Source organism: Cyprinodon tularosa, unplaced genomic scaffold (genome assembly GCF_016077235.1).
Source record: "Cyprinodon tularosa strain WSP-4 unplaced genomic scaffold, ASM1607723v1 ctg31, whole genome shotgun sequence".
NCBI classification, from domain to species: Eukaryota; Metazoa; Chordata; class Actinopteri; order Cyprinodontiformes; family Cyprinodontidae; genus Cyprinodon; species Cyprinodon tularosa.
In genome coordinates, this window is record NW_024039019.1 from 3,024,270 (window position 1) to 3,040,781 (window position 16,512).

Here is a 16,512-nt window from a genome sequence, read left to right on the forward strand (position 1 = left end):
TTTCTTTAAGAATGTTTTTTAATGTTTTCCAGTTCAGATACACAACATACAGTGTGTAATAGCCTCTATTTGAAATAGAAATGTTAACTTTAATTCTCTCAACCCCTTAAAGTCAAATATGCTCCCCTTAGTATATTTTTCTCCTCAAGCAGGTTACTGAATCAGACTAAATGAAACAGACAAACAGGTGCAAGCCTTCACTGTCACATTTGGCATCAAATGTTTCAAGAATTGGATATTTGATTCAGTGGAATGCCAATTGTAAGCCAACATCCGAACTGTCGTGTAAACATGTAGACTTGATGAGTGTGCTTCCGTTTTCTGTTGGCTGGTTTAAACTCTTTTCAAAAGAGAGAAAGAGAAAAATAAAAAATTGCTATGTTCATTCAAGAAGAGCTGGAAACTGAAACTCACACCAAACAGCTGGGTCAGTCATCCCATCAACAGGATGTACAGACAAAAATAGCAAAGTTAGAGAACAACCACGATGAATATAGCTTGAAATAAGACCAAGAGAGTACAAAGGATTTCACAACCGCCCAGTTACGTGGGTATATACCGTATGCTCAAGACAATGTGAGACAACAACAATCAAGTACACCAGCATTACAAATTGAATTCCTTGATTTACGGCTTGCTTTGAGCCAATTTGTAACAAAATCTGTTGTTTCTTTTCTGTCTCATTACTCAAATCCTTCCTGTTTCCCTTTCCTTCATCTGTTCTCTGCAGCTGTTCTTTGGCTTCTTCACCAATGAGAGAACTCATCTCATTTAAAAGCTGCCTTTTATGATTGATGGGACGGTGCCAAGTGAGCATGGTATGCTTTAGACAACCATAGATAATCACAAGATCTAGGCTACTCAGAGCCAGAGGCATTCCTTTTTCTGTTTGTTTACCATAACCATGCTTTTTTTTATTTTCATTTTATTCATGTATGCTGATAAATGTACGCATGTGCTCACTACCTTATAAGATTTCATCTCAATTACAGTGCCTTGGAAAAGTTATTATGTACAAAAACAGATTTCAATGCATTTCATTTGGATTCTTGTTGTAGGGCCTAACTGTACACTGTTAAACAAAAAAGCATAACTGGCTTCAGATGTTATATTGACAAATACCAATATGCAAAGTAATACTCTCAATTATTATAAAGCACAACTAATTGAAAACAGTTTGTTTAATCCCAACTGAGAACTTGTTTGAGGCAGATTTTGGGTTTCTTTGGGTCAAAGATTATTCATAGCATACAAAAGGTATAATCAAACTTCAGACCTTAATGCAATTATTGATCTGAGGTAAATGATACACATGGGGAGCGGCGACCTACTGGTAAGGGCACAAAGCTTGAAGACCCTTAGCCCCACACTGCTCCTTGGGCGCCCCATCATTTCAATTATTATTATCATTAGACTGTTAGATAATATCTAAAAGACTGGTTGCTACAGCTTATATGATCAGATAAGGCTGAATACAAACGTACACATAAATTGTACATTTTTATTTATGAAAAAATTTAATCACTTATATTTTTCCCTTCCACTTCACAAATATAGTTTTCAATTAGATCCTATTGAACTACAAAGGAAATTGTGGCTGCAATGTGGGCAAAAATGTATGTATTACGCCTATGAACACTTTTGCAAGGCATTGTAAAAGAAAGGAGCATCAAACCAGCTGTGTACGTGAGCGTTAAAATCATGTAAGTCACCTAAACTTGCACCTGTTGTCTCAAAGTAAAGATCTGGCCAATCACTCAAAAACCAAACAACAAACATAATATTTACAAATTCCAGTTTGTTGGGGGTACACTCAAAAATAAAAAATAAAGTTCAGTTCGTGGTTCTCTGTGTTGGTTTTTCGTCCTCCCAGCTCGCTCCAGCCCAGTGTAGGGGATGGCAGTCTGGATCCAGGAGCGTCGTCGTTCAAAGCAGACAGGACGCAGGTCGTCCCAGACAGGAGGGGGACTAATCCCAGTCACCTCTCCTTTTGTGGTACATTTTGTGAGCAACGTCTTGTTTAATCAGGGTTTTTTTTTTTCTGTTCTTATGTATTCTGTGAACACACGGACAGTTATCACCAGTAAATCACTGCTTTCCCATTGTTGTCCTAATGTCAACGTTTTGTTGTTGTTGTTTTTTCCCATTATTGTCCAGAGTATGACCCATCCATGTGTTCGTTTGTGCGAAACAAGTGAGACGATCATACACGGCTCTCTCATCTTTTTTTTTTTTTTTTTTTACCATAAATATATATTTTCCTTTCACCCGCCATGCCGAAGCGAAAACCAAGAGACAACAAAAGAGCTAACCAAAAAAAAAAAAAAAAAAAAAAAAACAACTAAGCTGTCCTCCCAGTGCTTGAAGCATTAAGTTAATGTCAATCACATACATTAACCTTACTTAGATTATTCATGTGAAGAACTCATGTCTCTGTTTTCCTTTTGTCACATAAAAAGTGCTGTCCTCAGATGAGATCGAGAGACAGTAGCTGTGCAAACATGACAGTTGTAAAAGAAAGAAAAATGGAAATAAAATAAAAAAAAACAAGGCTCTCATCAGTCTCTGGTAGTCTTGTGGCACAGCCGTGGTGTTAGTAAATGAAAAAAATAAAGAGGAAATATTTACTCTCTTTGTTATAATCATAGCTTTACACAAATATTTATCTCTTTAATACTTTCTGAAGTACCACAAAGTGCAGCTGATATTCAAAGTAGAAAATAAAACATTTCCAAAATAAAGACAGTTCAATGAAAAAGAATCAAGGCAATTGAAATTAACTTTTTGAAATGAAAACTCTACCCACACACTTGCAAGTAACTAAAAAAAAAAAACATGCAACTATCCCACACAGCAAAGTAGTTAATAAAACTTTATATGTTTTTTTCTTCTAAATGAGGATATATTAAATCTGATTTCTCTTTATATAAGAGACCAGCCACAGTGCAACATTGAGTGTAAATAAACACAAAGAGTGTGTGGTTTGAAATGAAAGGTAAAGGGGTTGGCACTTTCTTTTGATGGGAACTCCTTTTTTTTTTTTCTTCATTAGATACAGTCAGGACGGACTTCGGCAAGCGGTCCACCGGACACTGGCCAAAGAGGAACTTTGTCACAGTACTTGGCACCAAGAATGCTGGTAAAAACGAGATATCAGAATATCTTTTTTCATTCATATCCTTACAATTTATTAATAATACATAATTTACATTTGTGGGTTCTTTTGTATAAAAGACTCTAAAAGGAAAAGAGAGTCTATAAGTGATTGAGAGAAGGACAGAAAAAGTGAATTTTGCTGATGTAGTTTAATCAGAAGAGCTACAAGAGAGGATGCATGGGAGGGGCTGAATGGCAGCGAGAAGACAGAAGCAGTTAAATGAGTTGAATTGGAGAATAAGGACACAGAGATAACAAATGAAAAACAAATATAACAATAAAAATGAGCAAAGCCAGTGAGACATGGATGTGGTGGGGTTTTATGGGTAGCCTAGTTTCCAGCCCATATCCTGCTAAATGGTAGTCAGTTGCTTTCAGCAAAGGCTAAGCACCAATCTGGAAAGTTTTTGACAATAGCACCCAACAAAATAAACAAAAAGCAATCAGGAACTTTTTACTTTTTTTAAATGTAATTTAACTGTAGCTGTCAGGATCACCTGCAAACATAAATATGGATTTTTGGAGAGCAGATATCCTACTTTCAACTTTCTTTTGTAAGTTTTACAATGAAGTCTTAAAAAATGTTGCATGTGGATAATAAAAAATAAATAAAATAAACTAAAAAAATAAGGGAACATCAAGGGATGGCAGAAAAAAGTTCAAAGTAGTTATAAAACTTATGTGGAGGTTAAAACCAAACTGCATAAATCAGAATAGAGGCTCCCTAATTGTAAGATAAGTTCAACTGGTGGTACTAGTGCTTGCATTAGTGGTGCTCAAAAGAAATGTTCTTTTTATTTGCAAATGAATTGCAAGAAAAATTTTTGTTAAGCAAAAAAAAAAAAAAAAAAAAAAAAAACTATTGCGGGCTAGTTAACTTGTCATATATTACACAAGGTTATTACACTGTTTACAAAGGTTCCTATTTAAATAACTAGTGGAATGTGTTAAGTAAGGATTGAACTGAACTGGAAAAATTGCCATTAGCAATATAGGCTCAGGGAATATTTTAATGCAGCAACACATTCCTTATGAATGGGCACAACCTGTACAACCTCTTTTTAGGGCCGCTTTTTCAGTCAACCAATTTGTTTGCTGCAAACTTTTTTTGTCATGTGGTAAACAGGACGCACAGTGTAACCAGTAAGATCAGATTAGAACATCGGCTCTATCATGATATTAACTTTTAAACTGTGTGGTTTCGTTGTGCAGTGTGAGAGCACTGATTGAAAATATTGTACTGTGTAGGCCCGTCCTTAAAGAAAAACATAAAACTACAAATTAAAGAAGAACAAATTAACTACAAATATGGAAATGCTTCTCAAGAAGGGTGGCTAGCTGTGTCGGATATTGAGATCATCATTGGTAAGCAACATATAACTTTCCAGTGTGGAATTTTCACTTACTTCTCACGACTGCGTTTACTTTTCTTTTTAATTTGCACCGGTAATTTTAGGAAATTTTAATTCCATATAATGAAACTGAGCTGTACTTTACAAAGTGGCTCAGTCAAAGTCAGACCAAAATTCAATGGGGAATCTATGGCAAGACCTAAAAATTGGTTTTCAAAGATGCTTCCAATTCCTTTTTGACTGAAATTGTAACTATTTTACAAAAAATATATATAAATCCCTTTGTAGGTCTTTAGATGAAAACAAGTGAAGAAAGACCCCCTTCTACCCATTAAAAAAGATTTTGAGACTGAATATAACTCTGCTGTTGGGTTTTATTTATAAACAGTTTGAGAAACCACCTTCCAACCACAATTAGGTCCTACTATGTGTTGGGATTTGCGGTCGTACTGTGATCAATTGATACTGTAAATAAGTTCAAAATGTATGAAGATTTTCCACACCACTGTAAATATTGAAAGTACATCAATCTAAAACAGATTTAGTCATTTGTAGCTGTCAAACATTAGCTCTATACTTTACTATATACAATAAGCTCTGAAAATCAAAATGCAGAGACATCTGTTGGAGCACAGTGCTCTGTATGGGGTGCCAAGTCTCCCTTCCAGATTGGGCCTTTAAAGCTGCAATTTGTAAGCTTCAAGAAAGCAGTGCTTTATGACAGACAGCTTGCTGGGACATATGCTGCCTCACACAAAGCTGTTTGCTACTGTATCATCTTCTCCCTAAATGAATGACAATGTGTGTTTGTACTCTTTGTTAAACATAGCTCCACACTTTCATGAAAGATATACATGCGCCAAAAAACTGAACTACACATTAAAAGTCTGGATGATGATTGAGAGAGCTACAAGCCTAAAGCGGCATGACTGGTGACCTTTCATAAGCACCAAATATTCATCGGGCTATAACACCAAAAAGCGTTATGACCAAGGAGCGTTTTCAATCTAGTCCCCATTAAGTTGTGATCATAGCTTCGAGGTATTTCATCGCTTTCAAATCTTGCAAACTGCAGCTTTATCTGAGGGCTTGATGATGAAGATGTAAAGACAATAAAGAAAAATAGAGTTTGGTGAAAGGTGAAGCTGGAATGAAGCAGTTTATGTGTCGCAACTTGCTGAGCCCAAAGAAATAGCAGAGCTTGTGCCTGGTCCTATACACGGGTCGTAGAGTGTTGGTGAGGCAGGGCATTGTTGCTGTGGCTGGGGACAGGCGTTGACGAAGGGGCTGGGACGGGGGGATAAGTGTTAAAGGGATGGAGTGGCTGGATGCTGCTAATGGTACTGGGGATCATGGTAATGGTGTTGGCGGTCATCAGTGGCACATCCTCCGGTGCCCGCCTCAGGGCTAGTGTGTAGTCAGGTGGACACACGGGAGGCCGTAGAGGTTCTAGGTCGCCATGGACTGCGCGGGAAGGGAGGGGTGTCCCGTGCTCTAGTTCCACCCTCTGTTGCTTCATCTGCAGTGACATCAGCTCCTCCTCCTGACTCAGTGCCAGGTCATTGTGCGGTGGGGCGCCCACAACTCCCATGCCAACCCCAATGCCCATTGTTGTGCCTCGTTGTGGGGAGAGCCGACGGTGACGCCTCTGCATGAGTTCATGGCGCTTATCCCGTTTATAATAAAGTGCTGCGAATGCCAGCACATTCAAGAAAAGAAGAGATGCACCAACAGCCACTGTCACGCTCAGCTCAGTGGAATAGTCCCTCGTCTCGCTTGGGAAGGGAGTGATGCGAGGTCTTTCTGAGCTGTCAGGATCAAGTTCCGGTGGATAGGTGGACATTACTGGTTGCTGGGTTGAGCGGGCGCCAGGACGCGGTACCGTCCAACGGGTGGTACCTCCAGGTGGCAGCTGAGTTGTGAGTGGATTTAAGTGATCGTCACGCAAGCTGACGAGATGCGGGACAAGCTCAAGCCAAAAAGCAACCTTGTTGGCACGGTAGTTATCTCTGACGCGTGGCTTCAGGCCAATATGCAGGTACTGCTTATCTTTGGAGCTAAATTTGGTCCAGATGACTTCCTCGAAGCGGTTAGGCTTGGTGTGAATGAATGTTGTGTCCTGAGGAACAGGTAGATTGGGATCACTGGAACAGACAAAGGAGAGATTTAATTATTACTTTGTGTTAGTTCAAAGTTTTTATTTGATTCTAAGCTGCTAAAGCCAGCTTTTAAAACACAGAGCTCTGTCTGAGCATTTCACATTATTGGCAGTTTTCTTGGGAGTCCCATTGTCTGGTATTGAAATTGTGCATCCTGAGACATGTAGAGACTACAAAAACCACACTTGTAATCATTAACAAGCTGCTAGAATAATGGTTGCTTGATATTTGACAGTCCTGTTTCTCTTACTGTGACTAACTGTATGTGCTCTCTTTCATCCTCTGACATGGGAACTGTCTCGGAGCTTGTCTGTCTGGCTTTGTCTTTCCTGGATGGGGTCACCTTAAAACCCTAGACTGCCTCTGAAGATGGCCGCTCACAATGAGCCTGGTGGACGTTTCTTCCTGTTAAAAGGTCGCTACTAGTATGGTTGGTGTGAGCGATTGCCTTTGATTCAATGAGTCGATGCAATCAGCTTGTTTTCTTACATAGAAAACTTAGAACCAGTCTGACTGTATGATCCGGTTGAATTGTCTCTGCAAAGTGCCTTGAGATGACGTGTTGTGAACTGGCGCTATATACATAAGCTGTATTCAATTGAATTAATTGTGAACTCTCAAGGGTGTACCTCACTTTTCGCCCATTGACAGCTGGAGATCTAGCTCTAGCATCCCTTGCGTCCCAAGCAGGGATAAGCGTGATGGAAAATGGATGGATGGATTGATGGATGAATTGCATTTTTTGTTTGCTCAAATTAGTTGGTCTAAAAAAATCCAGATACTGATCTGGATTTCTTGTAAGTACTGACATTTGGGCTTCTCCCCAATAGCCTGATTTTAAAGGGCTACAAGCAACTTTTTAAAACATTTAGTTCAAATTAAAAAGTTTAGATATGGAACATAAAACCTATCACTAAATTCCAAATATGTTAACATGTGCACAAAGTTTATCTTCATAGTCTCTCACTGTACCTATGACGCCTCTGTGGCCGAAATGACAGGAGGTATTTTTGGGTGTGCGTCTGAACCTGACATCCTCCTCCATGACTGAGGTACCCTGAGCATGGTACCGTCCTGCCACACTGCTCCCTTGGAGCGCCATTGAGGGCTGCCCCCTTGCACGGGTGAGGCATAAATGCAATTTCATGGTGTGCAGTGTTCACTTGTGTGTGCTGTGTCACAATGACAATGGGAGTTGGAGGAGTTTCCCAAAGGGCTTTCACTTTCATATAGAGGCAAAGCAATTACCTACAGTTTGTTTCTGCTTTGGTAAATCTTATTGGGAGGGATCACATATGCATATTCCTCCAATCATTTGTACATTTTGGTCATTCACATACGTTTAGTCATTAACAAGGTTTTTGCCTTGTTTTCTGATGATTTTAGACAGACAATTTGATTTGCACCTGCTTAGTAGATCAGCTTTGTGTGCTTTATTGAGTTTGCATGTGTTTTTATACATGCAAGCCTTTTGAAAATCAACCTGATGGCGCAGGCCAGGACACAAGCTACTTTATATACACAAATGATTACTAAACATTGTGTTTTTTTTCTGCAACTTGTAAAGTACAAATCTGCAAATATAAAAATATTGTAGGATATTTCTGTTTAGAATTGAACCTATGTGTTTAATGTTGAGTGGGTGTGTATTCCACAAGAGCCAGAATACATTTTCATTTTAGAAACATTCTTCTTTTAGAAGTTACATAATCTTTACTCTCTAGAAAAAGAATGCTTAAAATTAATCAGTTGAAGTTCCCCCACTAGAGCAGTTAAACCTTCCGAAAGTAGGTTCCTGATCAACATAATCAATTCCTCTTTTTAGTTTAAAGTCAAAAGATGATAAAAATAAACCTGAAAATTGTTTTTGTCCAAACAAATGAGTTATCATGACTCTAACCTTAAATAATGGGTCTAATGAAAACCATGCAATTTAAGATGTTTTGGCATTCATGAAACAATAACAGCAGGTATATAAGGACTTGGTCATGCAGAGCTATTTTCGACAGGAATATTACCGTACCTAAAGCCCCCGATTACATGTCTGCATTTACATTAGTGCTAATTAACTGAGAGAATCATTACACTAATAGAAAGCTAAAGATTATAAATTAACTTTTTGTCTTTCAAAGAAAGACTCTCAAAGTTTTATTTGTATGTGAAGTATTCTGGGCAACAGCTGCTCCATGTATTTTACTGTCTACTATAAGTATATAAACACGTATTCATCTTCACTTGTACTGTTAAAGTAATTAGTAAATATGACTCTGGTTTCATTTTGGGACCCTAGCTTTAGCCTTGACATACATTCATATTACATTACAGATAAAGAGTTTTACACTTAAAATGTCTGAAAAAGCCAATCTTTATGTTGAGTAAATTGGGGAGCAAATGCAAGCTATTTTAAGTATTGACACAGCTCAAAGTAGGTGGAAAATATATATATATCTATATATATATATATAGATATATATATTTATATATTAAAAACATATTAAATATATATATAAAATTTTTAAGAAGCATTTCCAAGTTCCATTTCACCTGTTTCTGTCATGTTTGCTGCCCTGATAGCTGACATAATTGCTCACTTCACCTGCTTACTCTCCCCGCTCACTAATTATCATCTTCATCTTATCTGCTTGCTCCTGCTGCTATATATAGGGCTCAGCCCAGCTATTGGGGCCAGATTATTGTTTGAGTTTTGTTTGTGTTTGAAGGTTGTTTAGTGTAGTCTTGTTGTTTCCTGATCATGTCCTGGCTCTTGTCCGCTGAGCGGGCCCTGATCCTGTTTTGGCTCCGTTGGGGTGAGCTAGATTAAAGCTCCATAGTCCTGTCTCTTATCCTCTGAGTGTGCCCTGATCCTGTTTTGGCTCAGTGGAGGGAGGCAGTATATAGTTCCATAGTTTTCCTGGTGTCATGTCATGCTTCTACCTCTCAACTGCTGAGTCTGCCTGTCTGCTTCCAAGCGTGTCTGCCTGTATTGTCTGTTGGACTCATGGAGCCCTAACCCTGCCTAAACGCTCTGTGGATTCCTGGAACCCTGGATCTGACTGTTCCTGCTCTGATCGGAACACCTGCCCAGGCTACGGACTCCTGGATCTCAGAACCGTCCTTTTCTGAGTTGTTTGCCTGACCTGGCTTGGACTCCTGTCTGTTCATCGGAGGCCGCTGCATCGGGGAGACTCTGGGTGGCTCTGCGACAAATCTCTTTGTCTGCCTCACCCGAGGGGATGGACTGAACTGTTCAACCAGGTAAGTGACTCACATGGATAATCATCTTCTGTCAGATTATCGTGGTCACTTACCTGTGTTTCTCCCTCAACCAGAGTGCAAGTGATGGGTGGCGCCCCACCTCCCCCCGCAGCCGCTGCAGATCCATGCATCTGTTTGTTAATGTCAATAAATGCTTTGAACTTTCCATTGTCTGTCTCGCTTGAATACTGGATCGCTCTGCCCAGCTATATGACAGTTTCAGCTTATCAGTGTCCAGAGACTTTTAATTGAAATCTTCTTTTTTTTTGAAGAACATACATTGCATGACATAAGAGGTCAATTGCTCTACATTTCAAACTAAGAAATATAAGAGAACATGGAATTTAACAAATACAAATGCGCCAAGATTGAAGAAACTGGTATGGCCCCCTATATACCAGGAAGACCAAAATCGGTCTCTTAAAAGTATTTAAAATAAATAAATACCTGCCCAACAAGAAACTGAACATGTATTCTTTAAAAAAAAAAGAAAAGAAGTTAGATCTTTGTAGAGAATGAAACTGTAAAAATAACGGCCCCACCTAACACATAAAGTGGGTCACTACCAGTGACCAGTATTCTACCCAGTTTAACAATGATGGATGATTGTGGTCTTACTATGGGTAACTGAAAATAAAAGAAAAATGCAAGATGGCTGCTCCTTTGTACCTGACTTTTATATTTTCCACACACCCTAAACAACAACAGCAACAAAATGTTCATGACCCTTACAGACCAGTTGTGCAGGGCCAAACTCAAAGATTTTGGTCGAAGGCCGCAAATTATCATCTGAAAGACTGACAACACTTTGGACACATCTTTTCTAAGCTATCTATATTTAAAAAGAGAGCAATAGATAAAAGGACAGAAATTGCAAAAAAATAAGGCTAAAATCAAGGCTAATACCAAAGACTGAACACAATAATGGTCATCCTACAGGAGAAGGTATAAAAACAGTGCATTGTGGGGGGAAATATAACCTAAATAAACAAAATTCCTACTGAAAATTTAAGTACAGTTCTTTGATCTATTTAAATACTCCTGGTGTCTCTGTCAGAAAACAAAGGATGTGGAAAAGCAACAGGTGCTAAGTGTTCAGTCTGGGGAAGGATCACTTTTGCAGTGGATCTATTAGAAAAAATAAATCACAAGCAGGTTTCTTAAAACCTGCGACCAAATCCACAGAGAAATTATTCCCAAATACATAATCAGTGATTTAGTGTCCCTTTGAACTCCTTTTACCTAAGGTACAAGTGTGGAAGGCACTATTAACTTAATTCAATGCAGATCACTATCAGTTCTGTTATATTTAGCCTGTTACCTACCCTGTCTTTGCAAAGTTGGTCCAGTAGGTCATGACCACAGCACTGAGCATTACATCGTTCTTGGAGAAGTTACACGGAAAAAGGTCAGTGGCTCCCACCATGGGGATGCCAAACACATATGGGATCTCGTCTCCATGAGCCGCGTCTGCCCAGTCTGGCCGTGCCTCGGTCTGACAGTGGTGATGGAAGGTGTAGAAGTAGACCGGTGACTGAAACTCTGCATGCAGTTTGGCCGTGGCAACAGCTGGGGCCACCCACTGATGGTCTGTGAACAAAGCCAGGAGGGTCTTCCTGCGCATGTCGCTGTTGTCCCTGTCAGCCCAGTCTGTGTACATAAACTTTATTGTTTCCCTTAGGATATCTTTACCTTGCAAAGAGAAAAACAACAAAAGGAAAAAAAGATTTGATATAAGTGATTATTAAAAACAGCGTGTAGTAATAATGAAAGAAAAATATACAGAAACCTGTTGACAGACCGAGCAGCAACCTGTTTGTTAACCAGAGGTGTTAATTAACTGGTCAGCAGGTGTTTTAAGAGCTAAACTGTGTTTTCCAATGTGGAGCAGAGACATGATAGAATTAATTATGCATTTACTATGATCTTAGAAGAAATATTGTGAGATGTTTTAATAACATTTCCCATTTTTCTTTGGCCACTTGCATTAATGGCTAAACACTATTTATTACAGCCAGCAGCCTTCTGATATGCTGACATGTCAGAGTACATCCCAAGGACAGGGGTTTAAGGTATGTGAACAAAATGCTACCAAATTATGGTGGGTTTGCTCTTAAGTTGAAATTATAGCTTCTAAAGCCCCTAACACACCTTGACGATTTAGACAGCGTATGCTTGACATAAGAAAAATCTGGCAAAAATGCTGTCATATGTTGGATAAGTTATGAGTACCTTTTGTATAAGTTATGAACATTCTGATGTATGCTGAAACACACTGGCACACGTCGGCATGCATCGAGTGTGTCAAGAATAGGCTGGCATATGCCATATATGGGCCATAAGTTACAGGTAAGTTATCTGATCATTCACATAATCTAAGTGTAAGTTTCTCATAAGTCGTGGTGTCTAGCTTATCCAAAACCTATGAGTGTGCATATCCATAACTTATCAAGAACTTGTGTCCAACACATATCAACGTATTTAACATGTTCCAGACAACCACTGAACATGTCTTTAGCTTACAACTACTGTATAATGGCCTATTGGCAGCATTTTGGTATAAAAGGAGATTCACAGGGGGAAACCGTCAGTACTCCTCCAGACTGCATCCCTATCATAGGGTGAGCGAGAAGGTGCGTTCACACACATGACCAACAAACTGCCTATCAGATATTAATCTCAATCTCAGTCTGCCACGACTGCAAACCTTCTTTCTTTCTTTTTCTTTATTCTTTTTCTGGGGGGCGGGCAGTAAACAGCAGCTAGATTAATACTGCAATCATAGATGTCTTTTTATGCCTCTAAATGAAACACAGTCAAGACATTGACCATAGCTTTGGGTTAAATACTCACAACTGAATACAGTGGTGTGTTTGTTTTATAGAACATCACTTCTCTGCATTTCTCAGCATTGTAATGTCAGATGTTAAGCCATTTGTCAAAGGGTATAATTGGATTATCAAAGTTTTTTTTTTTATCAAACTATTCCCACTCTAATTTAATTCAACCTCTAAAATACCCAACTTTCTAACTGATAACAGGTTTTCTCTTGTGAGTAAACCTGTTATCAGTTTTGTTACCTGTTACCAACTTTATGCTGGGACCGAGAAAGGAACTACTTCACCTGGAACCAAAGTCATGGAAACCAACAACCACTCAAAATACCTTTGAGTTCCATGTGTAAAACCTAGAATTTATTTTGATATGTCTAATAAAGAAAATAGTAAAGATTTTCCTATTCTGTAGTTTATCATCATCAATCATGAAGTATAAGAGGCATTGCATAGAGCTGAACCTCAACTCTGTTCCAAAGGAGTGATGATCTTTTAATTATTTAATAGTTATAAATTCAGCTCCAAAAGTTGTGTCTAATGCCTATTTTCTAGTGCTGCTAGAGCTATCACTGGATCACAGACCAGTGGGTCAGGTTTCTCAATTGTTGTTTATAACACCTATAATAAATTGTGCTCAGAATATTAGGGCAATAGTGTATATAGTATATAGCTATACGTTATATATTGTATAAAGTATATTGTATGTTTTATATTGTATATAGCTATATATTCTGTATTCTGTATATATAGATTCTGTATTCTGTATGTAAATCTATTTTGTCTGCACCATCAACACCAAGTCAAATTCCTTCTAAGTGCAAATCTACTTGGCAACAAACTTGATTCTGATTCTGAAAAATTGTTTATATTAATATGGAGATTAATAATAGGATTTGTGTTGATAGATTGTCTAGGTTTGCTTCAGACCTTAAAATTAAATTGAGAAATTAAATAAAGAATTTAACATTTACAAAAGGCCACCATTGATAATTATAGTATAAGCTGGTTTTCTGGAGTGGAAATTAAATTGATTATTTAAATCAGAGCAGATATTTATCATCCTGTTTACAAATAAAAAAATAAAAAATGGCTTTTTATTGCTTTGTCTTGCAAGCATTTTTAATTATATTTCAAACATTGTTAATTAATAATTAGGTATTTCATTATACAAGATATAATTTTAAGGGCATACTTGATGTTAAACTGTGGCACACAAAAATGAAAAAGTTGTATTTTGAGAAAACTAAACAATAACGAAAAAAAAAATCTGTCTAATCAAATGCATGGATAATTAGTTGACAATTTATGCACCAACCTTGGGAACAGCTTTGGTGAAAATAACCAATAAGAGGACATGATCCTAAGCGTCAAACCAAATCTGCTATAGAACAAGTGAATCAAAATATAATGTGGGTAGTCCAGTCAAAAACCACAATTTACCATACTGGGATGAGAGTTATCAGAATCTGTGCGTAAATGACTAACCTAAGGTAATATTATTAGATTTAATATTTCTCTGCATTGGAGAGAATAATAACCTATTCCAGCAGGAAATTACTTCAAATTATTTCCTCTCCGAGTGATTCTACAAGGTTTTGAATTACAGAATATATCTAGCGTTTTTATAAACCTCTTCATCTTGATTCCATTTTTTTTTTTTTTTTTATAATTAGGAAGGTGTTCGGGGACAGTTCAAACTGCAAATTAGACAGATACAGATATCAGTGTTGGATTAGCTAGAGATTTTGAGGAAGGAGAGATTGTGATCTTACCTATAGGGTATTCATAGAGATTATCCACAAAGTTTGAAATTGTGTAGTCAAATGAAGCTGCTGATATCCCGTCTTCTCCTTCACTGTCATCCACAAACTTCAGGCCTTCCCCCTGGTTGACCCCTAGCAGTATGTCGTAATTTAGAAACTCGCCCTAAAACCAGGTCAGAACAGAATGATACAGTAATCAGAAACAGAGCGGTTGTTAAAGGAGCAAAAGACCTCTGTCACAGTTGCATAGAATCTTACCAGGAATAAGGAAGTCATTCTCACCTGCTGCATGAGGATCTCTGGGTGATCCGGCACCACATCCCCATCCACCACAGGCCCAAATGCAATGTGGTAGCGAGCTGGTTGAATGTCTTGGTCAACTAGCTCTCGGTAACTTTTCCGTCGCAGACAGTCCACCAGCTCTGCCATGTCTCTCACGGTGCAGCCCACCTTCTTGGCCAGCACTTTGGTGTATATCAGTGGATCGTAGTTGACCGACCAGCTGGAGATAGCTGAGCCACTCTGAGCGATAGCCCTCTGGAACAGACCTACACCAAGCAAGACCATAGATTAATAGACATGCAATACGCCTTCTCTTTTGGGTTAGATTTCTTCTGTCACACCTCTGTTCAGCAGCTAAAGAGGATTATAAAGCCTTCTAGTGTGAGTGCTTTAAATAATGCACATGTTGAGGAAGGCACAATTGAAGACTCTAATGTACAAAGCGGGATGAAAAGGATAACATGCTGCTTTTAACAGCTGGAGAAGATCATTATGAACATTAGTAAGAGAAAATTGATTTTTTTCCATTCCGTACAGCGCGAGTCGGCAGCAAGAAAAACAGTAACAAACTCTGCACCCAGCAGTCGGCCGGTTGGATGAAGTGAGAAAGACTGAAAGAAGGAGAAAACTCCTCGCACTGTTGCACCGATGCACTGTTATGTAAAAAGACTTTCTGTCCCTCTGTTTTATCTGCAGATTCTGTCATTAATAATTAAGCCCCCCCATATTCTGCATGTGCCCCACCCACGCTCCTCTCCCTGTGAAATCAATTAAGAAAGCCTCTCAGCTGCAGCTCCAACCCTGCTCCTTTATCTCATCTCTCCTCTGCAAAAACATAACATTCAGTACTTCTTAAAAACTGTTCATCGCACTTTGAGCTGCTACAGCTGTCGTCCAAATGAACAAATTTATGCAGTACTCTGTTCATTTACTTTGTAAACAAGAAGTGTAAAGTTACTTTGATTTTTACCAAAACCCTCTAGGATTGACACAAAGTATCAACAATATTAAAAAAAAAAAGGCTTATGAAATAAAAAACAGAGTTATCATCATGATGATACAGTACTTTGCACAATTTGCTCTATCAAATAAACCTATTGAGCTTTTTCAAGTAAAAAAAAACACCAATTTTATTATTATCTGGATTTTATGCAATTATCCCACACAAAGCAGTTAGTAATTTGATACATAATTTCAAAAGAAAATAATTGTGATGCATGTATTAGCCTTTTTCAGAAATCATCCAACAACACACACAAAAAAAAAAAAATTCAGGTGTTTTTTTTTTTTATAATTTCTGCATTTTCAAACCATTGGACTGTTCTTTCTAATTTTTATTTGAAGTTAAGAACAACTATGGTCCAAAATTGCATATGGACAAAACAAAGATTTGGAAAGAATTGTTTCTGAAAAACTAACACTTCATTATAATCATAAGATCCCCACAGTGTTAAGGTTCTTATTTGTTGTGACTCAGTTTTCTGTTATCAGGGGCCTGTTTCAATAAGGAAGTTCAACCAACTCTGAGTTAAAACTTGAACTCTGAGTTGACTTATCCTGAGATTGGAAACTCTGAGTTTTGGGTTTCAGAACAGCTGAAATGAGTTAGTTCAATCAACTCTAAATTGACTGACTCTGAGTTAAGCGCGTGCACCACAACTATAAAAAGCCATTATCAATGGAGCACAGATATTACGAGTCACCATGGCAA

General features: G+C 38.2%; 1 protein-coding gene across 2 annotated transcripts in view; it reads right to left on the bottom strand.

Annotated features, from left to right (window-relative positions):
* The window catches only part of nlgn2b (neuroligin 2b), a 137,018-nt gene continuing 120,506 nt past the window's right edge, over window positions 1-16,512 (bottom strand). The window contains exons 6-9 of one of the 2 annotated variants that reach the window (XM_038292241.1): window positions 14,802-15,067; window positions 14,529-14,682; window positions 11,248-11,608; window positions 1-6,652 (exon numbers count right to left, since the gene is read on the bottom strand). In XM_038292241.1, coding sequence (XP_038148169.1) covers window positions 5,722-6,652; window positions 11,248-11,608; window positions 14,529-14,682; window positions 14,802-15,067 — 1,712 coding nt within the window. In that variant the 3' untranslated portion in view covers window positions 1-5,721. Of the gene's footprint in view, window positions 6,653-11,247; window positions 11,615-14,528; window positions 14,683-14,801; window positions 15,068-16,512 lie in introns of both variants that reach the window. The other variant, XM_038292240.1, reaches the window with a different exon arrangement.